The sequence below is a fragment of the Theropithecus gelada genome, chromosome X (assembly GCF_003255815.1).
Source record: "Theropithecus gelada isolate Dixy chromosome X, Tgel_1.0, whole genome shotgun sequence".
In the NCBI taxonomy this organism is placed as follows: Eukaryota; Metazoa; Chordata; class Mammalia; order Primates; family Cercopithecidae; genus Theropithecus; species Theropithecus gelada.
This window is the reverse complement of record NC_037689.1, coordinates 23,188,503-23,211,484: the sequence shown is the minus strand read 5'-3', so window position 1 is coordinate 23,211,484 and position 22,982 is coordinate 23,188,503. Positions and strand designations below refer to the sequence as shown.

The 22,982-nt window shown below is 50.5% G+C and overlaps 1 protein-coding gene across 1 annotated transcript in view; it reads right to left on the bottom strand.

Moving 5' to 3' along the window:
* Positions 1-1,260: 1,260 nt before the first annotated feature.
* CSF2RA (colony stimulating factor 2 receptor alpha subunit) overlaps positions 1,261-22,982 on the bottom strand; it is a 37,444-nt gene continuing 15,722 nt past the window's right edge. Inside the window, exons 4-13 of the mRNA XM_025372876.1 lie at positions 21,897-22,018; positions 19,283-19,406; positions 19,025-19,154; positions 17,031-17,203; positions 15,197-15,330; positions 13,942-13,971; positions 10,753-10,888; positions 7,427-7,523; positions 5,648-5,729; positions 1,261-1,795 (exon numbers count right to left, since the gene is read on the bottom strand). Coding sequence (XP_025228661.1) covers positions 1,718-1,795; positions 5,648-5,729; positions 7,427-7,523; positions 10,753-10,888; positions 13,942-13,971; positions 15,197-15,330; positions 17,031-17,203; positions 19,025-19,154; positions 19,283-19,406; positions 21,897-22,018 — 1,106 coding nt within the window. The 3' untranslated portion in view covers positions 1,261-1,717. The remainder of the gene's footprint in view (positions 1,796-5,647; positions 5,730-7,426; positions 7,524-10,752; positions 10,889-13,941; positions 13,972-15,196; positions 15,331-17,030; positions 17,204-19,024; positions 19,155-19,282; positions 19,407-21,896; positions 22,019-22,982) is intronic.

Below are 22,982 nucleotides of genomic sequence, written 5' to 3'. Positions count from 1 at the left end.
GGGAGACAGAATAATGGCCCCAAAGATGTCCACATCCTAATCCCCATGTGGGAGACAGAATAATGGCCCCAAAGATGTCCACATCCTAACCGCATGTGGGAGACAGAATAGTGGCCCCAAAGACGTCCATGTCCTAATTCTGTGGGCATGGTGGCAGACGCCCGTAATCCCAGCTACTTGGGAGGCTGAGGCAGGGGAACTGCTTGAACCGGGGAGGTGGAGGTTGCAGTGAGCTGAGATTGCACCACTGCACTCTAGCCTGGTGACAAAGTGAGACTCCACCTCAAAAAAAAAAAAAAAAAAAAACAACAAATAAGGTTTATTTGGCTCATAATTCTGCAGAGTGTACAGGAATCATGGTTTCAGTGTCTGCTGCTGGTGAGAACCTCAGCAACTTCCACTCCTGGGGGGACAGCAAGGGGAGCTGGCGTTACATGGTGGGAGAGGTGGCAAGAGGTGGGGAAGGAGGTACCAGCCTCTTTCTCTTTCTACTTTTTTTTTTCTTTTGGAGACAGAGTCTCACTCTGTCGCCCAGGCTGGAGTGCAGTGGCGCGATCTTGGCTCATTGCAACCTCTGCCTCCCGGGTTCAAGCCATTCTCCTGCCTCAGCCTCCCAAGTAGCTGGGACTACAGGCGCCCGCCACCGCGCCCGGCTAGTTTTTTGTATTTTTAGTAGAGACGGGGTTTCACCATGTTGGCCAGGATGGTCTCGATCTCCTGACCTCATGATCTGCCCGCCTCGGCTTCCCAAAGTACTGGGATTTCAGGCGTGAGCTGCTGCGTCCGACCATGAATTTTTTTTTTTTTTTTTTTTTTTTAAATGAGTTGGAGTTTCGCTCTTGTGGCCCGGCTGGAGTGCAATGGTGCAATCTCAGCTCTCCCGGTCAGTGATTTAAGGAGGAGGCTAGACAGTGCCTCCGTAGTTGGGTTGGAAGGAGATGCACAAGCTTCTTAGAGTCTAAGCATCTTTGCTAAATATCACTTTTTTTGAGAAAGAGAGATGGGGTCTTACTTTGTCACCAGGCTGGAGTGCAGTGGTGCAATCACAGGTTACTGTTACCTTGAACTCTAGTGATCCCCCCACCTCAGCCTCCCAGATAGCTGGGACTACAGGCACAAGCCACCACGCCCAGCTAACTTTTGCATTTTTTTTGTAGAGATGGGGTCTCGCTCTGTTGCCCAGGTCTTAAACTCCTGTCTCAAGCAATCCTCCTACTTTGGCCTCCCAAAGTGTTAGAAATACAGGCATGAGCCACAGCGCCCAGCCAAAGATCACGTTTTTATTTATTATTATTATTATTATTTTGAGATGCAATCTTGGTCTGTCACCCGGGTTGGTGTGCAATGCCGTGATCTCGGCTCACTGCAACCTCCGCCTCCCGGGTTTAAGTGATTCTCCTGCCTCAGCCTCCCGTGTAGGTGGGATGACAGGTGTACGCCACCACGGCTGGGTAAATTTCTGCATTTTTAGTTGAGATGGGGTTTCAGCATGTTGGCCAGGCTGGTCTGGAACTCCTGGCCTCAGGTGATCCGCCCGCCTTGGCCTCCCAAAGTGCCGGGATGACAGGCGTGAGCTACCGTGCCTGGACCCAAACATCATGTCTTTAAATAAAAACGTAGAAAATGATATAAAGGCTCACGGCATCATCAACAAGAAAACAGTTCCCCAGTGTCTCGGAGGCGGAGATGTCCACGCCATTCCTACACCCTCCGGGCCTCAGGTAATTTCCTTCACGGTCAACACCTCTTCGCGGTAACCTTTACCTTCCTCTGGGGTGAATTCCTCCCAGATGATCTGAGAAAAAGAAGGAGGATTCAGGCTGTCAGATCTTCACAGCTGAGCCTGGGACTCGGAAGGCGGTGTTTACTTTTATCTTCCCCCCTCGAGACGGAGTCTCGCTCTGACGCCCAGGCTGGAGTGCAGTGGCGCGACCTCAGCTCACTGCAACCTCCACCTCCTGAGTTCAAGCCATTCTCCTGCCTCAGCCTCCTCAGGATTATAGGCGTGCACTGCCACGCCCGGCTAATTTTTGTATTTTTAGTACAGATGGGCTTTCACCATGTTGGCCAGGCTGATCTCAAACTCCTGACCTCGAGGTGATCCACTCGCCTCGGCCTCCCAAAGTGCTGGGATGACAGGCGTGAGCCACTGCACCCGGCCAGGGGTTTTTCCTGGGATAAAGATCTGAGACGGACCCACCCATGCAGCCTCATAGTTGACAATGAACAGGGTGGCCTTCGGAAGAGCTTGTGAGCGTGAGACCTGGGCAGGGTGCAGCAGGTGCTAAGGCCCTGGGGCCAGTGGAGCTCGGAGAAGGGAAGGTTGAAGCCTGAAGCTGTTATCCTGGCACCTCGATGTGGGGGACCCCTGGGGGTCAGTGGAAAGCGGGGGCTGGGGAGGAGGCTGGCGTGGGGGTGGAAGGTAACAGAATGACAGATGGCTGGGTCTAGGACGGGGGTGTGCAAGTGGCAACTGGAAGGGTGTTACCCATATGGCAGGAAAGAGGGCGCTGGGGGCAGCCCTGGGCTTGATCTGGAGTTCCCCATGGGAGGAAGACACAGCCCCTGAGGTGGAGAGAGGTGGGTGGGAGAGGGACGCCCCTGGGCTCTTGGGATGTGGGTCACACAGGTCCCTCACCCTTAGTCACCCTCCCTGGAGCCTTGCTGTTGAGTCTGTCTCTTTGCCTCTTTTCTCTGTCTCCCTCTCTGTCTCTCTTTCCTCCCCCTCTCACCATCTTCCACCCCCATCTCTGAGTCTCTCTCTATTTCCATCTTCCTGTGTGTCTGCCTCTGTTGGGCTTAGTCTCTCTGTTTCTCTTTCATCTCTTGGTCTCTGTCTCGGATACCTGGCACCAGTGACATGTTCCTGTGACTCGGGGACTAGGCTACAATCCCCAGTTATTGAATCAAACGCTGCCTCAGGGGCTGCGACGAAGGTGCTTTGTAGATGTGAAGTTCACAGTCAGCTGATTCCCAGGAAAAAAGATTGGACTAGAGAATGTGGGTGGGCCTCATCTAATCAGTTGAAGGTCTAAAGGGGGAAGGGTGGGCCTTATCTAATTAATAAGCTGAAGGTCTAAAGGAGAAGGGTGGGCCTCATCTAATCAGTGAAAGGTCTAAAGGGGAAGGGTGGGCATGGTCTAATCAGTTGAAGGTCTAAAGGGGCAGGGTGGGCCTCAATTAATCAGTGGAAGGTCTAAACGGGAGGGGTGGGCCTCATTTAATCAGTTGAAGGTCTAAAGGGGGAAGGGTGGGCCTCATCTAAGCAGTTGAAGGCTTAAAGGGGGAAGGGTGGGCCTCATCTAATAAGTCGAAAGTCTAAAGGGGAAGGGCGGGTCTCATCTAATTAATAAGCTGAAGGTCTAAACGAGAAGGGTAGGCCTCATCTAATCAGTTGAAGGTCTAAAGGGGAAGGGTGGGCCTCATCTAATCAATTGAAGGTGGGACAGGTGGGCCTCATCTAATCAGTTGAAGTTCTAAAAAGNGAAGGTCTAAAAAGGGAAGGGTGGGCCTCATCTAATCAGTTGAAGGTATAAAGGGGGAAGGGTGGGCCTTATCTAATAAGTCGAAGGTCTAAAGGGGAAGGGCGGGCCTCATCTAATTAATAAGCTGAAGGTCTAAAGGAGAAGCATAGGCCTCATCTAATCAGTCGAGGGTCTAAAGGGGAAAGGTGGGCCTCATCTAATCAGTCGAGGGTCTGAAGGGAAGGGTGGGCCTCATCTAATTAGTCGAAAGCCTAAAGGGGGACGGGTGGGCCTCATCTAATCAGCTGAAGGTATATTGGGGAAGGGCACGCCTCATCTAATCAGTCGAAGGTCTAAATGAGCAGGGTGGGCCTCATCTAACTCGCCCAAGGTCTAAAGGATCAAAGCTGGGGTTCCCTGGACAAGAGTTTTATTTCCTTTTTAAAAATGACATCTACTCTGAGAATGCAGGAAGGTTCTGCCTCTGGAATGCAGCATCAGCCCTGGCCTGACTTTCCAGCCTGCCGGCTTTTACCGCAACATGAGACGCAGTCCCTGAGCCAGAGAGAGGCAGGTGGGAGAGGACGGTTCATGGGGTTTCGGGGTGCACGTCACACAGTTCCCTGCCCTTGTTCACCCTCTCTGGGCTCTCGTTGAGACCGGGTCCCACTTCTCTGTCTTCCCTGTGTCTCTCGGTCTCTGTGTCTCTTTTCTCTGTCTCCCTCTCTGTCTCTTTCCTCCGTATGTCACTCTCTTCCACTCCCACCCCTTGGTCTCCCTTTGTGTGTGTCTCTCGCTGTCTCTCTGCTCTCCGAGTCCATCTATGCCTCTGTCTCTGTTTCTCTTTTTCTCTTTGTCCCTGTCTCTATCTGTCCCTCTCCCTCTCTCTCTGTTTTCTGTCTCTGTGTCTCTCTGTCTTTGTCTCTCTCCCCTCTCTGTGCCTCTGTTCCTCTCTGTCTCTCTCCTCTCCCTGCTGGGGTTGGTGGGTTTTTTTGTTTGTTTGTTTTTGTTTTTTTGTTTCTTGATATAAAGTTTCGCTCTTGTCACCCAGGTTGGAGTGCAATGGTGTAATCTCAGCTCACTGCAAGCTCCACCTCCTGGGTTCAAGTGATTCTCCTGCCTCAGCCTCCTGAGTAGCTGGGATTACAGGCGTGCGCCACCACACCCAGCTAGTTTTTATAATTTTAGTAGAGATGAGGTTTCTCCATGTTGGCCAGGCTGGTCTCGAACTCCCGACCTCAAGTGATCTGCCCGCCTCGGCCTCCCAAAGAGCTGGGATGACAGGTGTGAGCCACTGCGCCCGGGGAAGGGTGGGCCTGTTCTTTGTTTGTCTGTCTCTGTTTCTCCATCTCTGTCTCTCTGATTGTCTTTTTCTCTTCGTATGTCTCTGTGTTCCTCTCTGTGTCTCTCTCTCTTTCCTTCTCCCTTTTCTCCCTCCCTCTCTCTGTTTCTCTCTCTGTGTGTCTGCCTTTGTTTCTCTGTCAGTCTGTCTGCCTGGACTTCCCTCTCTTTTGTGTCTCCTTCTCATTCCCTTCTTTGTTCCTCTCTCTCTCCTCCGTCTCTCTCCATCTTTCTCTGCCTCTGTCTCTTGTCTCTTTATTTCTGCCTCTCCTCTCTACCTTCTTTTTTCTTTTGAGACGGAGTCTCACTCTCTCACCCAGGCTGGAGTGCGGTGGTGCGATCTCGGCTCACTGCAACCTCCGCCTCCTGGGTTCGAGTCATTCTCCTGCCTCAGTCTCCCGAGTAGCTGGGATTACAGGCGTGTGCCACCACGCCCGGCTAATTTTTGTATTTTTAGCAGAGACACGGTTTCACCATGTTGGCCAGGATGGTCTCGAACTTCTGACCTCACATGATCCACCTGCCTCAACCTCCCCAAGTGCTGGGATGACAGGCGTGAGCCACTGCGCCCGGCTCATCTCTACCATCTTCTCTTCCTTGTTTTGACCACCAGCCTGACTCAATTTCTTCTGATGGAGCTCACAGAGGGGACCCTGACTCCAACCCGGGAGAAGACCCTGATCCTGACCTGGGAGAAGTCCCAGGAGCAGGATACAGATTCCAACCTCACCCGTGGCGAAGCTGGTGGAGAAGCAACACAGTCGACATTCAGAGGCCATGTCCCATCCTCCCCGTTCCCCACTTTCCATCCCAGGTCACCGCTCTGCCCGCCCTCTACCTACCTCGTCTTCCACTTCATGGTTATCATTCAGTTTGTCTTTGATCTGTGGGACTGGCGGGAACAGTCTCTGTATCCTAAAGAACCTGAGACACAGAGAGAAAGTGTGAAGAGAACGCCAGGGTACCAGAGTTCCTTGCATCGACGCCGCGTGCCGAGGGATGCCGCGTGCGGATCTTAAGGAACTAGGCCGGGCGCGGTGGTTCACGCCTATCATCCCAGCACTTTGGGAGGCTGAGGCGGGTGGATCACTTGAGGTCAAGCGTTTGAGACCAGCCTGGCCAACATGCTCAAACCCCGTCTCTACTAAAGATACAAAAATTAGCTGGTTATCATGCTGCACACCTGTAATCCCAGTTACTCAGGGGGCTGAGGCAGGAGAATCGCTTGAACCTGGGAGGTGGAGGTTGCAGTGAGCCGAGACTGCACCACTGCACTCCAGCCTGGGCGACAGAGTGAGACTCCATCTCAAGAAAAAAAATTAAAAATAGAAAGAATAACCAAATGGTGAAAATCTTCAGGAACTAGGCCAGGTGTGGTGGCTCACACCTGTATTCCCAGCACTTTGGGAGGCTGAGGCAGGTGGATCACTTGAGGTCAAGCATTTGAGACCATCCTGGCCAACATGGTGAAACCCCGTTTCTACTAAAAATAGAAAAATTAGCCGGGCGTGGTGGTGCACACCTGTAATTCCAGCTACTCAGGAGGCTGAGGCAGGAGAATCGCTTGAACCTGGGAGGTGGAGGTTGCAGTGAGCCGAGATTGCACCACTGCACTCCAGCCTGGGCGACAGAGTGAGACTCCATCTCAAGAAAAAGAAAGAAAAGAAAAGAAGAAAGAGAGAGAGAGAGAGAGAGAAAGAAAGGAAGGAAGGAAGGAAGGAAAGAAAGGAAGAAGGAAAGAAAAGAAAGAGAGAAACAAAGAAAAGAAAAGAAAAGAAGAGAAAGAATCACCAAATGACAACGATCTTAAGGAACCAGGCCGGGCGCGGTGGCTCACGCCTGTCATCCCAGCACTTCGGGAGGCCGAGGCGGGTGGATCACTTGAGGTCCGGAGTTTGAGACCAGCCTGACCAACATGGTGAAACCCCGTGTCTATTCCAAATACAAAAATTAGCTGAGTATTGTGGCGCACACCGGTCATCCCAGCTACTCGGGAGACTGAGGCAGGAGAATCGCTTGAACCCGGGAGGCGGAGGTTGCAGTGAACCGAGATCATGTCACTGCACTCCAGCCTGGGCGACAGAGCAAGACTCTGCCTCAAACAAACAAACAAACAAACAAACAAAAAAGGAACTGAGGAAACAGGAGATCCTAGAAGAATACACAGTGATGCTCATAGGGAATCTTTCTAGAATCTTCCCCAGCCCCTCAGGCACAGGGATGGGAATGGAACAGGCAGTCAGCTGTGGGCAGCTTCAGGGACTCTGAGGTCCCTGGTGTTGAAGGGCTGAGCTCCAGAGGGGAAATGCCTACCTTGATCCCACCAGCCTTGAAGAGCATGGTTCCCGGGTTGGAGGTGGGTTACTCTGTGTGTGTTTGTTTTGAGACGGAGTCTCGCTCTGTCGCCCAGGCTGGAGTGCGGTGGTGCGATCTCAGCTCACTGCAAGCTCTGCNTCCGCCCACCTCGGCCTCCCAAAGTGCTGGGATGACAGGCGTGAGCCCCCGCACCCGGCCAAGGCTGTGTTTCTCTTTCTCAGAGACAGAGACCGACTTTGGAGAAAGCGCTTTTCTCCCGGCGTGGCATGGTTGCCTGGGGGATGCCCAGGGGTTTCACACGTTACCTTTTAAAGAGGAAGCCGAAGAGAAGGCCACAGACAAGGGTTCCCAGGATCAGGAGCACGTAAATGTGCACAGAGCTGGGGTTTCGGTCGTCGGAGCCTAGAGAGACACACACGTACGCGTCCACGGTGAATGGCTGATGGACGTGTGAAAGGAAATTAAATTTCTTCGCGACTCCAGATGCATTTAGCCACAGGGAACAGTGAAGCTGAGAACTGGGTGGAGCAAACCTGCCTCCACCTTTTTTTATGGTTCCTAAACAAGATGGCTCTGAGATGAAAGGCCAGCCGCCTGTGTCATGTTTTGCCCACAGGGAAATTTGTGGTGAGTTGTTCAAACTTCACCACCATGGGCCGGGCGCGGTGGCTCACACCTGTCATCCCAGCACTTTGGGAGGCCGAGGCGGGCGGATCACTTGAGGTCAGGGGTTCGAGACCAGCCTGGCTAACACGGTGAAACCCCGTCTCTACTAAAAATACAAAAAATGGCCGGGCGCGGTGGCTCAAGCCTGTAATCCCAGCACTTTGGGAGGCCGAGACGGGCGAATCACTAGGTCAGGAGTTCGAGACCATCCTGGCTAACAAGGTGAAACCCCGTCTCTACTAAAAAATACAAAAAACTAGCCGGGCGAGGTGGGGGGCGCCTGTAGTCCCAGCTACTCGGGAGGCTGAGGCAGGAGAATGGCGGGAACCCGGGAGGCGAGGCTTGCAGTGAGCCGAGATCGCGCCACTGTACTCTGGGCTGGGCGAAAGAGTGAGACTCCGTCTCAAAAAAAAAAAAAATAAAATAAAATAAAATAAAATAAAAATAAAAATAAAATAAAATAAAATAAAATAAAATAAAAATACAAAAATTGGGCCAGGTGCCGTGGCTCACGCCTGTCATCCCAGCACTTTGGGAGACCGAGGCAGGCGGATCATCTGAGGCCAGGAGTTCAAGACCAGCTTGACCAACAGGGCGAAACCCCGTCTCTACTAAAAAAAAAATACAAAATTAGGCAGGCGTGGTGGCAGGTGCCTGTAATCCCATCCACTCAGGAGTCTGAGGCAGGAGAATCGCTTGAACCCAGGAGGCAGAAGGTTGCGGTGAGCTGAGATCACGCCATTGCATTCCAGCCTGGGTGACAGAGAGAAACTCCGTCTCAAAATAAATAAATCAAAATACGAAAATTAGCCAAGCGAGATACACACTTGCAATCCCAGCTACTCGGGAGGCTGAGGCAGGAGAACCGCTTGAACCCAGGAGATGGAGGCTGCAGTGAACTGAGATCCTGCCATTGCACTCCAGCCTGGGTGACAGCGCGAAACTCCATCTCAAAATCAATAAACAAATAAAAATAAAAATACAAAAATTGGCCAAGCGTGATACACGTCTGTAATCCTAGCTACTCGGGAGGCTGAGGCAGGAGAATCGCTGGAACCTGGGAGGTGGAGGCTGCAGTGAGCCGAGATCACGCCACTGTACTCTGGGCTGGGTAACAGAGTGAGACTCCACCTCAAAAACCAAAAAGTAAACAAACACACACATTTCTTACAGGTGCAGTCAGCCCTGCCCACCAGACACACCTCTGATCACCCCTGTATCCCGTTTTGTCTGTGTCATCTGATGTAAAATGCCGATTCCCCAGATTTTTCCTCCGTCCCCTTTGTTGAGGTGAAAACCGTGTACTTATCAATATCCTGCCTCTTCCGTTTGCAATTTGGAGCCCTCAAAATCATCTTCAGAGAAAAGCATAGCCCTGTCTCCCGGGCAGCCCAGACCTGGCTTTGAAGAGAGGTTCCCTGGCCGGGTGCGGTGGCTCACGCCTGCCATGCCAGCACTTTGGGAGGCCGAGGCGGGCGGATCACCTGAGGTCGGGAGTTCGAGACCAGCTTGACCAACATGGAGAAACCCCATCTCTACTAAAAATACAAAATTAGCCTGGTGTGGTGGTGGGTGCCTGTCATCCCAGCTACTCGGGAGACTGAGGCAGGAGAATCGCTTGCACCTGGGAGGTGGAGATTGCAGTGAGCTGAGACCNACTGAGGCAGGAGAATCGCTTGCACCTGGGAGGTGGAGATTGCAGTGGCCGAGACCACGCCATTGCACCCCAGCGGGGAAAAAAAGAAAAAAACACGCACAAAAAAAAAAAAAAAAAAAAAAAAAAAGAGGGAGAGAGCTTCCCCATGGCCAGGGAGCCAGAATGGTGATGGTTTGAGTGGACGAAGACTGACTATTTCCCAGTGGGGCAGAGGGAGGGGGGCTTTAGGAGGGCTGTCAGTGGGGTTGTCCTCTGGCTCTGAAGGGAGCCTAGCTCATTCGTCCTGAAAAAAAAAAAAAAACACCAGCAAAGCAATATTGCATGACCGTGTATGAGTATGAGACCACCTCCTTCTTTTTTTCTTTTTTGAGACAGAGTCTCGCTCTGTCGCCCAGGCTGGAGCGCAGTGGTGCGATCTCGGCTCACTGCAAACTCCGTCTCTTGAGTTCACGCCATTCTCCTGCCTCAGCCTCCCGAGTAGCTGGGACTACAGGCACCCACCACCACTCCTGGCTAATTTTGTATTTTTAGTAGAGACGGGGTTTCACCATGTTGGCCAGGCTGGTCTCAAACTCCTGACCTCTGGTAATCCGCCCACCTCGGCCTCCCAAAGTGCTGGGATTACATGTGTGCACCACCACACCCAGTTAATTTTGTATTTTTAGTAGAGATGGGGTTTCACCATGTTGGCCAGGCTGGTCTCGAACTCCTGACCTCGTGATCCGCCTGCCTCGGCCTCCCAAAGTGCTGGGATGACAGGGGTGAGCCACCGCGCCTGGCCCATCTGGCTAATTTTTTGTGTTTTTAGTAGAGATGGAGTTTCACCATGTTGGTCAGGCTGGTCTCAAATTCCTGACCTCCGGTGATCCGCCCGCCTCAGCCTCCCAAAGCGCTGGGATGACAGGTGTGAGCCACCGTGCCTGGCCGAGTTTCTGTATTTTTAGTAGAGATGGAGTTTCACCATGTTGGCCAGGCTGGTCTCAAACTCCCGACCTCCAGTGATCCACCTGCCTCGGCCTCCCAAAGTGCTGGGATGACAGGCGTGAGCCACCATGCCCGGCTCTTCTCTGGTTATTAAGGGAGCGTAGCTCATCCATCCTGATAAAACATCAGCAAAGCAATGTTGCATGACCAAGCACGAGATCCCCTCCTTCTCTCGAGCCTCAGCGATAAACTCAGAGCCTCACCCTATTCTTAGCGATGTTCTCAACTCAATCTCAGCGCCCAGGGCAGAGCCGCTGACCTCTGTGCCTGCTCCAACGTGGTGGCAAATGGCACAGACATCCCTTACCTCCGCCCAGCGCTTACCAAATTCAGCGGCTTCACTCCACGAACTCCAGTTCAGGATGCGGACGTCTGCAGCTCTGATCTTCACAGCATGTTTTGCCCTGGGTTCAGAGCTTGGAAAGTTGTATCTATTTTCCAGATCACCAGAAACATTGATCTTGGGAGGAAAAAAGAAAGTTAGAGATCGGTGTCTTCACGTGGAGGAAAAGGTTGTCTTTTTTCGTTCTTTTGTCTTTTAAATTTTTTCTCCTTTTTTTTCTTTTTTTTCCTACCATTTTGAATGCACCTGCTCTGATTGAGTCTTGGAAGCTAACCAGAGTCAAGCCTCGTTAGTATTTGGATGGGAGACAACTTGGGAAAATTTGGGTGATGTAGGTATTTTATTTTTCTAGTCTAGTCTAGTCTAGTCTAGTCTATTCTAGTCTAGTCTATTCTAGTTTATTCTATTCTATTCTAGTCTAGTCTATTCTATTCTAGTCTATTCTATTCTAGTCTAGTCTAGTCTAGTCTATTCTAGTCTAGTCTATTCTAGTCTATTCTAGTCTAGTCTAGTCTATTCTATTCTAGTCTAGTCTAGTCTAGCCTATTCTAGTCTAGTCTAGTCTAGTCTAGCCTATTCTAGTCTAGTCTAGTCTAGTCTACTCTAGTCTAGTCTAGTCTAGTCTACTCTAGTCTATTCTAGTCTAGTCTAGTCTAGTCTAGTCTAGTCTAGTCTAGTCTATTCTAGTCTATTCTAGTCTAGTCTAGTCCAGTCCATTCTAGTCTATTCTAGTCTAGTCTAGTCTAGTCTAGTCTAGCCTAGCCTAGCCTAGTCTAGTCTAGTCTAGTCTAGTCTAGTCTATTCTAGTCTATTCTAGTCTAGTCTATTCTAGTCTATTCTATTCTAGTCTAGTCCAGTCCATTCTAGTCTATTCTAGTCTATTCTAGTCTAGTCTAGTCTATTCTAGTCTAGTCTACTCTAGTCTATTCTAGTCTAGTCTAGTCTATTCTAGTCTATTCTAGTCTAGTCTAGTCCATTCTATTCTATTCTAGTCTAGTCTAGTCTATTCTATTCTAGTCTAGTCTAGTCTAGTCTAGTCTAGTCTAGTCCAGTCTATTCTATTCTATTCTATCCTATTCTATTCTATTCTATTCTATTGTATTCTAGACAGACTCGTGCTCTGTAACCCAGGCTGGAGTGCAATGGCATGATCTGGGCTCACCGCAACCTCCGCCTACTGGGTTCAAGCGATTCTCCTGCCTCCACCTCCTGGGTTCAAGCCATTCTCCTGCCTCAGCCTCCCGTGTAGCTGGGATTACAGGCGCCTGCCACCAGGCATGGGTAATTTTTGTATTTTTAGTAGAGACAGGATTTCTCCATGTTGGCCAGGCTGGTCTTGAACTCCTGACCTCAAGTGATTTGCACGCCTCAGCCTCCCAAGATGCTGGGATGACAGGCATGAGCCACCGTGACCGGCTAAAATTTTATTTTTTGAAGCAAAAATTGTTGGCCAGGTGTGGTGGCGGGTGCCTGTAGTCCCAGCTACTAGGGACACTGAGGCAGGAGAATCGCTTGAACCTGGGAGGTGGAGGTTGCAGTGAGCCAAGATTGCACCACTGCACTCCAGCCTGGGAGACAGAGCGAGACTCCGTCTCAAAAGTAAATACACACATAAATAAATGATTCAGGAACTTAACAGACCTTCAGACGGATAGTTTAGCAAGGGATGTTAAGATCCCCAAGTCCAGCATAGTCGTTGGACAGAGGAGGATACTGAGGGTCAGAGTGGCCAGGAGACTTGGTAAATATCCGGCAACAGAACTCAGTCTAAAAACATTTTAGAGGGAGACATAGTCTCCTTAGACAGTCACTGGAATATATTCTTAACCCATTCAGAAGAAAGAGGAATAAAATGGGAAAATCAGTAGAACGGGCTGAGCATTAATATTCCAACCGTTGGGACATGAAGGTTGAGGCCAAGAGCGGATCCCGCCCAGTAAGAACTTTGAGAGGGCCCTCACCCATGTGAGATCTGCGTCCTCTGGTTCAGGGTCACGCCCCATCCTGTCCACCCCTGGGTAACACTGGCAGTAAGAGTCCCGTAAACCTACACTGTAGGGTCACGCTGGGTTCGTGAATAGGGGACTGTAGGGTGACACTAGGGTTGTGAGTGGTTCAACCGTTATGTGGGACAGAGTATTCTCCTGTCTACACTGGATCCAGGTAGACGTGGGGCAGGCTCTCCTTCTTGTCTACACTGGGTCTAGGTGGAGGTGGGGCGGGGTCTTCTCCTGTCTACACTGGGTCCAGGCAGACATAGGTCGTGGGTAGACCGTAGGGTTACGCCGGGGGTCCTGTAGGGTTATGCTAGGGATCATGAGTAGGAGACAGTAGGGTTACGCCAGAGGTCATGGGCAGGGGACTGTACAGTGTTACACTAGGGGTCATGAGTAGGGGACTGTAGGGTTCCGCCAGAGGTCATGGGTAGGGGACTGTACGGTTACACTAGGTGTGGTAAGTAGGGGACTGTACGGGTCATGAGTAGGGGACTGTACAGTTCCGCCAGAGTGGTGAGTAGGAAACTGTAGGGTTACGCCAGGGGTCATAAGTAGGGGACAGTAGGGGTTGTGAGTAGGGGACTGTAGGGTTACGCCACAGGTCATGGGTAGGGGACTGTACGGTTACGCTAGGTGTGGTAAGTAGGGGACTGTACGGTTACGCTAGGTGTGGTAGGTAGGGGACTGTACAGGTCGTGAGTAGGGGACTGTAGGGTTCCGCCAGGGTGGTGAGTAGGGGACTGTAGGGTTATGCCAGGGGTCATAGGTAGGGGACTGCAGGGGTCGTGAGTAGGGGACTATAGGATTACACCAAGTGTGGTGAGTAGGGGACTGTAGGGTTACGCTGGAGGTCATCAGTAGGGGACTGTAGGGGTCGTGAATAGAGGACTGTAGGTTACACTAGGTGTGGTGAGTAGGGGACTGTAGGGTTACACTAGGTGTGGTGAGTAGGGGACTGTAGGTTACACTAGGTGTGGTGAGTAGGGGACTGTAGGGTTACACTAGGTGTGGTGAGTAGGGGACTGTAGGGTTACACTAGGTGTGGTGAGTAGGGGACTGTAGGGTTACACTAGGTGTGGTGAGTAGGGGACTGTAGGGTTACAATAGGGGTGGTGAGTAGGGGATTGTAGGGTTACACGGAGGGTCGTCCGTAGGGTCCGTGGTTTCACTTACCGGTAGGTTTTCAGTGCCAGGCTGCGTATTCTAGAAACAAAACAAAACACAATACAAGGCTCACTGTTCCCATTTCTAAAACACTTTACATGGTTCACACAGTGTCTCCCTTGGTGTGGGCACCGAATGGAGAAAGATTCCCTGTGCAGTGGCAGGCAGGGCTCCCTCCACAAACCCCCAATCTACAAGACAGGTAGGATGAGGAGCTGCAAACACAGAATTCTTCCTGGCCAGGTATCCTCCTGTAATCCATCCAGAAAGGTCCCACTGGCCTTGGGGCAGGGTGTTCTGTCTACACTGCATCCAGGTACACATGAAGTAGGCTCTCCTTGCCTACACTGGGTCCAGGTGGTTGAGGGACAAGATCTCCTCTTGTCTACACTGGATGGAGGTGGACGTGGGGCAGGTGTCTTCCTGTCTACACTGGGTCCAGGTGGTTGTGGGACAAGATCTCCTCTTGTCTACACTGGGTCCAGGTAGAATGGGGCAGGGTCTCCTCCTGTCTACACTGGGTATAGGTGGAAGTGGGGCAGGGTCTCCTCCTGTCTACACTGGGCGTAGGTGGGGTTGGGGCCGGGTCTCCTCTTGTCTACACTGGGTCCAGGTAGAATGTGGCAGGGTCTCCTCCTGTCTACACTGGGTATAGGTGGGGGTGGGGTCAGGTCTCCTCCTGTCTACACTGGGTATAGGTGGGGTTGGGGTCGGGTCTCCTCCTGTCTACACTGGGCGTAGGTGGGGTTGGGGTCGGGTCTCCTCTTGTCTACACTGGGTCCAGGTAGAATGGGGCAGGGTCTCCTCCTGTCTACACTGGGTATAGGTGGGGGTGGGGTCGGGTCTCCTCCTGTCTACACTGGGTCTACGTGGAAGTGGGGCAGGGTCTCCTCCTGTCTACACTGGGCGTAGGTGGGGTTGGGGTCGGGTCTCCTCCTGTCTACACTGGGTCTACGTGGAAGTGGGGCAGGGTCTCCTCCTGTCTACACTGGGTATAGGTGGGGTTGGGGTCGGGTCTCCTCCTGTCTACACTGGGCGTAGGTGGGGTTGGGGTCGGGTGTCCTCCTGTCTACACTGGGTCCAGGTAGAATGGGGCAGGGTCTCCTCCTGTCTACACTGGGTATAGGTGGGGTTGGGGTCGGATCACCGCTTACCATCCACCCATCCTTCCCCCAGGCCACGTCCCCCGGATTCCCAGGCTCCTCTGTGGGCGCGCCCCGTGCGCCTCCCTCCTGATGCCCAGGCCCGGGGAGCTCTCACCGACCTTTCTGTGGACGTCCAGCTGGTACTGAAAGTCCAGGTACGACAGCTTCTGATAGGTCCTGGGCTGTTTCCACCGTACCAGGCAGTGCGTCGTGTTGCAGCGTACAGTGACGTTACCGGGCGGGTTAAATCGTTCTGGAACGAGGGCACAGGATACACCCCTGAACCCCAGAGGTCCTGTCTACACTGGGTCCAGGTGGAGGTGGGGCAGGGTCTCCTCCTGTGTACACTGGGTCCAGGTGGATGTGGAGTAGGGACACCTCTTTGTCTACACTGGGTCCAGGTGGAGGTGGGGCAGAGTCTCCTCCCGTCTACACTGGGTTCAGGTGGAGGTGGAGTGGGGACATCTCTTTGTCTACACTGGGTCCAGGTGGAGGTGGGGCAGGGTCTCCTCCCGTCTACACTGGGTCCAGGTGGACGTGGAGTAGGGACACCTGTTTGTCTACACTGGGTCCAGGTGGAGGTGGAGTAGGGACACCTGTGTGTCTACACTGGGTCCAGGTGGAGGTGGAGTAGGGACACCTGTTTGTCTACACTGGGTCCAGGTGGAGGTGGGGCAGGGTCTCCTCCTGTCTACACTGGGTCCGGGGGAGGTGGGGCAGCTACCATGTACAGGAGACATACCCACTGGGGCAGGGGGTCCACGGTGGGAGGTGGGGATGGGCTCGGGGAGCAGGAGTCACACTTCTGTGACAGTTCTGAGCCTGAAGAGGCTGGGAACCTCCAATGGGATGAAGGAGTCCATGGGTGGGATGCGATGGGCTTGGGAAGACGAGAGTGTGTGGGCATATGGAGCTGGCTCCAAGAGGCCAGCCAGGAGTGGGGCACTGGGACACGAAGAAATGCTGGTGAGGAAAAAATGAAGAAAAAGAGGAAGGAAGGAGGAAAGGAGTGAAGGAGAAGGGAGGAGAGGAAGAAGGAAAGAAGGAAGAAGGGAGGGAAGGAAAGAGGGAGGGGAGAAGGAAGGGAGGGAGGGAGGAAGGGAAAGAAGGAAGGAAGGAAGGAAGGGACGGAGGGAGGGAGTAAGGGAAACAAGGAAGGAAGGAAGGGAAAGAAGGAAGGAAGGAAGGAAGGGAGGAAGGAAGGAAAGAAGAAACACAGGCAGGAAAGAAGGAAAGAAAGAAGGAGAGAAAGAGAGAGGCCAGGTGCGGTGGCTGACACCTGTAATCCCAGCACTTTGGGAGGCTGAGGCGGGTGGATCATCTGAGACCAGGAGTTCGAGACCAGTCTGGCCAAGATGGTGAAACCCCGTCTCTACTAAAAACACAAAAATTAACCGGGCGAGGTGGCGGCGCCTGTCATCCCAGCTACTCGGGAGGCTGAGACAGGAGAATCGCTTGAACCTGGGAGGCAGAGGTTGCCGTGGGCTGAGACTTCACCACTGCACTCCTCCAGCCTGGGTGACAGAGCGAGACTGTGTCTCAAAACAAGGGAAGTTAAATCAGCTCAGTTGTAATTTGTTACAGCACCAAAGTTACGCATATATATATATATATATATATATTTTTTTTTTGAGACAAAGTCTTGCTCTGTCGCTCAAGCTGGAGTGCAATGGCACAATCTCAAAGTGACTCTTCTCAGCCTCCCGAGTAGCTGGGGTTACAGGCACCTGCCACCACACCTGGCTAATTTTTGAATTTTTAGTAGAGACGGGGTTTCCCCATGTTGGCCCGGCCGGTCTGGAACACCCGATCTCAGGTGATCGGCCTGCCTCGGCCTCCCAAAGTGCTGGGATGACAGGTGTGAGCCATCGCGCCCGGCCTCAGTTACACAGATTTTCAGGCAAATTCCGTTTCACTTATAAACAATGGGAAAATCATATGTGTTATTCTCACCTATTTTCTTTGTGTCCAAAAGCGAATCGAAGAATTGGATGCCAATTTCTTGGCTGGTTCCGTTAACCAGGAAGTAATTGCGAGACGTTAATCCTGACAGGTTACCCAGGTGGCATCCCACGTGGGTTCCTGAGTCTTCTATGTAGTAAGGACACTGGATCTCCCTCCTTCTCCTGCAAGATTAAAAAGTGTTCACAGAGCAACCAGGAAAACAAAACAAAACACAAAGACACAAAACAAAACAAACACAAACACAAAACAACAACACAAAACAAAAACAGCAAAACACGAAACACAAAAACACAAAACAAATGAAAACAAACACAAAACAAAACAAAAACACAAAACAAAACAAAAACACAAAACAAAAAGAGCAAAACGTGAAACAAAAAAACACAAAAACACAAACACAAAACAAAACAGAAACAAGCACAAAACAAAAACACACAAACACAACACAAAACAACGCAAAAACACAAAACAAAAACACAAAAACACGAAACAAAACAAAACACAAAACACAAAACAAAACAAAAACAAACACAAAACACAAAAACACAAAACAGAAAAACAACACAAAAGAAAACACAAAAACATAAAACAAAAAAACACAAAACACAAACACAAAACAGAAACAAGCACAAAACAAAACAAACACACAAAAACATGAAACAAAAAAACACAAAAACACAAAAGAAAAACACAAAAACACACACAAAAAACAAAAGAAAAAAACCACAAAACCACAAAACAAAACAAAAAGAAACACAAAAGAAAACACAAGGAAACAGCACAAAACAAAACAAAATAAAAAACAGGCTCAGTGCACTGGCTCGCACCTGTCATCCCAGCACTTCGGGAGGCCAAGGCGGGCGGATCACCTGAGGTCAGGAGTTCGAGACCAGCCTGGCCAACATGGTGAAACCCCGTCTCTACTAAAAATACAAAAATTAGCCGGATGTGGCGGCGGGCGCCTGTCATCCCAGCTACTTGGGAAGCTGAGGCAGGAAAATTGTTTGAACCCAGGAGGCCGAGGTTGCAGTGACCCGAGTTGGTACCGTTGCACTCCAGCCTGGGCAACAGAGCGAGATCATGTCTCAGAAAGAGATAAAGAAAGAAAGGAAGGAAGGAAGGAAGGAAGGAAGGAAGGAAGGAAGGAAGGAAGGAAGAAAGGAAGGAAGGAAGGAGAAAGGGAGGGAAAGGAAAGAAAGAAAGGAAGGAAAGAAGGAAAGAAAGAAAGAAAGAAAGAAAGAAAGAAAGAAAGAAAGAAAGAAAGAAAGAAGGAAAAGGAAAGGAAGGGAAAGGAAGGGAAAGGAAAGAAAGAAAGGAAGGAAGGAAAGGAAGGAAGAGGGAAGGAAGGAAGGAAGGAAAGAAAGAAAGAAAGAGAGAGAGAAAACAACATGATTTTTCTCCCATCCCCGCATTCCTCATAATTCTGCACATGAGGCGAACACTTACTTTGAGTTTTGTATGTACAGAAAATACTGGACGTCACGGGGGGGAAGGGAAAGGAAAGAAAGGAAGGAAGGAAGGAAAGAAAGAAAGAAAGAGGGAGGGAGGGAAGGAAGAAAGGAAGGAAGGAAGGAAAGGGAAAGGAAGGGAAAGGAAAGAAAGAAAGGAAGGAAGGAAGGAAGGAAGGAAGGAAGGAAGGAAGAAAGAAAGAAAGAAAGAAAGAAAGAAAGAAAGAAAGAAAGAAAGAAAGAAAGAGAAAGAAAGAAAGAAAGAAAGAAGGAGGGAGGGAGGGAAGGAAGGAAGGAAGGAAAAGGAAAGGACGGGAAAGGAAAGGAAAGGAAGGGAAAGGAAGGGAAAGGAAGGGAAAGGAAAGAAAGAAATAAAGGAAGAAAAGAAGGAAGGAAGGAAAGAAAGAAAGGAAGGAAGGAAGGAAGGAAAGAAAGAAAGAAGAAAGAGAAAGAAAGAAAGAAAAAAAGAAAACAGCATGATTTTCCTCCCATCCCTGCATTCCTCATAATTCCGCACGTGAGGCGAACACTTACTTGGAGTTTTGTATGTACAGAAAATACTGGACGTCACGGGGGGCCGTGGGACCCCTCGCCCAGGTGCAGTTCATGAAATCCACATTGTAGATGAAGCAGGAGAAATTCTGGGCCGCGGTGCCCTCCCTCCCTGGGAAGAGGCACAAGCAGGATAATGTTCAGAATGAAGTTCAGTGGGATGTGTCAGTTGATGCTGGGAGGGTGGTGGTGGTCAGGGGGGTTAGTGCTGAGAACCGATCCCTGAACCGTTGTCCTTACCTGAGTTTGGATACAGCAGTTTCTGTTGAAACGCTCTCTGGCTGGTGTTCACGTGAACCTCAAACGTGACCCCTCCATGCAGACAAACTTCATGAAACGTGCACGAACATTCTTTCTTAGTGACCTGAAGAGTTGCAAGCAGACAGAGCCGATGACCAAACAACGCTCTCTCTCTTTAGTTCTTTGTTTTGAGACGGAGTCTGGCTCTGTCGCCCGGGCTGGAGCGCAGTGGCACGATCTCAGCTCACTGCAAGGTCTGCCTCCCGGGTTCAAGCCATTCTCTGCCTCAGCCTCCCTGAGTAGCTGGGATGACAGGCACCTGCCACCACGCCCGGCTAATTTTTAGATTTTTAGTAGAGACGGGGTTTCACCATGTTGGTCAGGCTGGTCTCGAACTCCTGACCTCATGATCCACCTGCCTCGGCCTCCCAAAGTGCTGGGATGACAGGTGTGAGCCGCCGCGCCCGGCCATGGTATTGGTTTTTACCTGGATTTGGCGACACCCCCCTGCCTCCCTTTGTGAAATCGTCCGCCTAAGCTTCCTCTGAGGGCTCTGAGGTCTTGCAGGTGAAAACTCAATGTTATGTTCAAGTAATGCTGAAAATATCAAACTAGAGGCTGGGTGCGGTAGCTCACGCCTGTAATCCCACACTTTGGGAGGCCAAGGCAGGTGGATCACCTGAGGTCAGGAGTTCGAGACCACCCTGGCCAACATGGTGAAACCTGGTCTCTACTAAAAATAAAAAAAATTAGCCGGGCGTGGTGACGAACGCCTTTAATCCCAGCTACTCGGAAGGCTGAGGCAGGAGAATCTCTTGAACCCGGGAAGCACAGGTTGCAGTGAGCTGAGATTGTACCACTGCACTCCAGCCTGGGTGATACAGCAAGACTCCAACCCCCCAAAAAAAAAGGCCGCGCGCAGTGCCTCACACCTGTAATGCCAGCACTTTGGGAGGCTGAGGCGGGCGCGGATCACGAGGTCAGGAGTTCGAGACCAGCCTGACCAACATGGTGAAACCCCATCTCTACTAAAAATACAAAAAGTAGCCACGCATGGTGGTGGGTGCCTGCAATCACAGTTATTCGGGAGGCTGAGGCAGGAGAATCCCTTGAACCCAGGAGATGGAGGTTGCAGTGAGCCGAGATCACACCACTGCACTCCAGCCTGGGTGACAGAGCGAAACTCCATCTCCAAAAAAATATCTATCTATCTATCTATCTATCTATCTATCTATCTATCTATATCTATATATCTATATATCTATCTATATCTATCTATATCTATATGTCTATCTATATCTATATATCTATATCTATCTATATCTATCTATATCTATATATATCTATGTCTATCTATATATATCTATCTATATCTATATCTATCTATATCTATCTATATCTATATATATCTGTCTATGTCTATCTATATATATCTATCTATATCTATATATATCTGTCTATGTCTATCTATATATATCTATCTATATCTATATCTATCTATATCTATATATATCTGTCTATGTCTATCTATATCTATCTATATCTATATCTATCTATATCTATATATATCTGTCTATGTCTATCTATATATATCTATCTATATCTATATCTATCTATATCTATATATATCTGTCTATGTCTATCTATCTATATATCTATCTATATCTATCTCTATATATCTATATATATATGTCATCTGGGGTAACATAGGAAGATCAACCATCCATCCGTCTAATATGTATACAATTATCAATCTACCGATCATGTATTATCACCTATCTATTAGTCAAAAAATTATCTATCACCTACCCATCGATCGTCTATATTTCTCTGTTCCTCTCCTTCCTCTCTATTTTTTGTCTCTGTGTTTCTCCCTCCTTCCCTCCCCTCTCCCCGCTCTTCTGTCTCTGTCTCTTGTGTTTCAAAATCCCTGACCTTAATCCCTTGGGAGGCCACGACGGTGAAACACTGACGAAATCCCAGACAGTTTACTTTTCTCCAACCTTCTTCGACCACAGACCCAGACTCACCTCCAACTGCACTTACCAGGATTTCTCGGGCTAAAATACGGTGGAGCACGTTCACCCCAGAGAATCAGCCTGTGACACACACTGTGGACGTGAACTAACAGGACCTTCCCAGCCTACTTGAGATTATGGCTCCCACGTTTCTCCAAATACCGCACTTGTGCTGTCTGTGTCCGTGGCCCTCTCGCTTTAATTTAATTTAATTTATTATGATCATTATGTTTCGAGATGGAAACATAATGAGTTTCGCTCTTGTCGCCCAGGCTGCAGTGCTGTGGCACCATCTCGGCTCACCACAACCTCCGCCTCCCAGGTTCAAGCGATTCTCCTGCCTCAGCCTCCGGAGTAGCTGGGATGACAGGTGCGCACCACCACGCCCGGCTAATTTTGTATTTGTAGTAGAGACAGGGTTTCACCATGTTGGCCAGGCTGGTCTCCAGCTCCCGACCTCAGGTGATCCGCCCGCCTCGGCCTCCCAAAGTGCTGGGGTGACAGGCGTGAGCCACCGCACCCGGCCGGTCCTGTTGCTTTTAAGTCAGAAAGGGCTGTGTAAAGGACAGGGGTTGAGCATGGGAAATTGGTCTCACCCTGGGTTCCACGACTCTGTTCTTCTTGTCAGTTAGGAAACACCTGTTGAAGGTTGTGTTTTCTTGGCAGTCCCAGGTTAAATTCATCGTCCTGGCGTCGAACCTCACATTGAGGCTAGAGGCTACAAGGAGTGGGCCCTGAATTCAGAATTTCCTCTTTTCCTGTTTTCTTTTTCTTTTCCCTCCCTCCCTCCCTCCCTCCCTTCCATCCTTCAATCCCTCCCTCCCTCCCTCCCTCCTTTCTTTCTTTTCTTTCTCTCTTTCTTTTCTTTCTTTCTCTTCTCTCTCTCTCTCTCTCCTCGGTCTCTCTCTCTCTCCTCTCTCTCTCTCTTTTCTTTTTTTTTTTTTTTTTTTTTTTTTTTTTTTTTGAGATGGAGTCTCGCTCTATCACCCAGGCTGGGGTGCAGTGGCCGGATCTCGGCTCACTGCAAGCTCCGCCTCCCGGGTTCACGCCATTCTCCTGCCTCAGCCTCCCGAGTAGCTGGGACTACAGGCACCTGCCACCTCGCCCGGCTAGTTTTTTGTATTTTTTAGTAGAGACGGGGTTTCACCGTGTTAGCCAGGATGGTCTCGATCTCCTGACCTCGTGATCCGCCCGTCTCGGCCTCCCAAAGTGCTGGGATTACAGGCTTGAGCCACCGCGCCCGGCCTCTGTCTCTCTTTTCTTTCTTTCAACCGAGTCGCGCTCTGTCACCCAGGCTGGAGTGCAATAGCACAATCTCTGCTCACTGCAACCTCTGCCCCCAGGGTTCAAGTGATTCTCCTGCCTCAGCCTCCCGAGTAGCTGGGATGACAGGCACCGACCACCATGCCTGGCTAATTTTTGTATTTTTAGTAGAGACGGGGTTTCACCATGTTGGTCAGGCTGGTCTCGAACTCGCGACCTCAGGTGATCCGCCCGCCTCGGCCTCCCAAGATTCCGGGATTACAGGCGGGAGCCACCGTGCCCGGCATTTCCTGTTTTTTCTCTTCCCACCTGGCTCTAGGAGGTGAAGTTCAGGGCTGGGGCCTGCTGACTTTCCTTTGTCACCCACATGGCCCCAGGACATCCCACATCCTCAGGAATCTGTTCCTCCCTTGTCCATC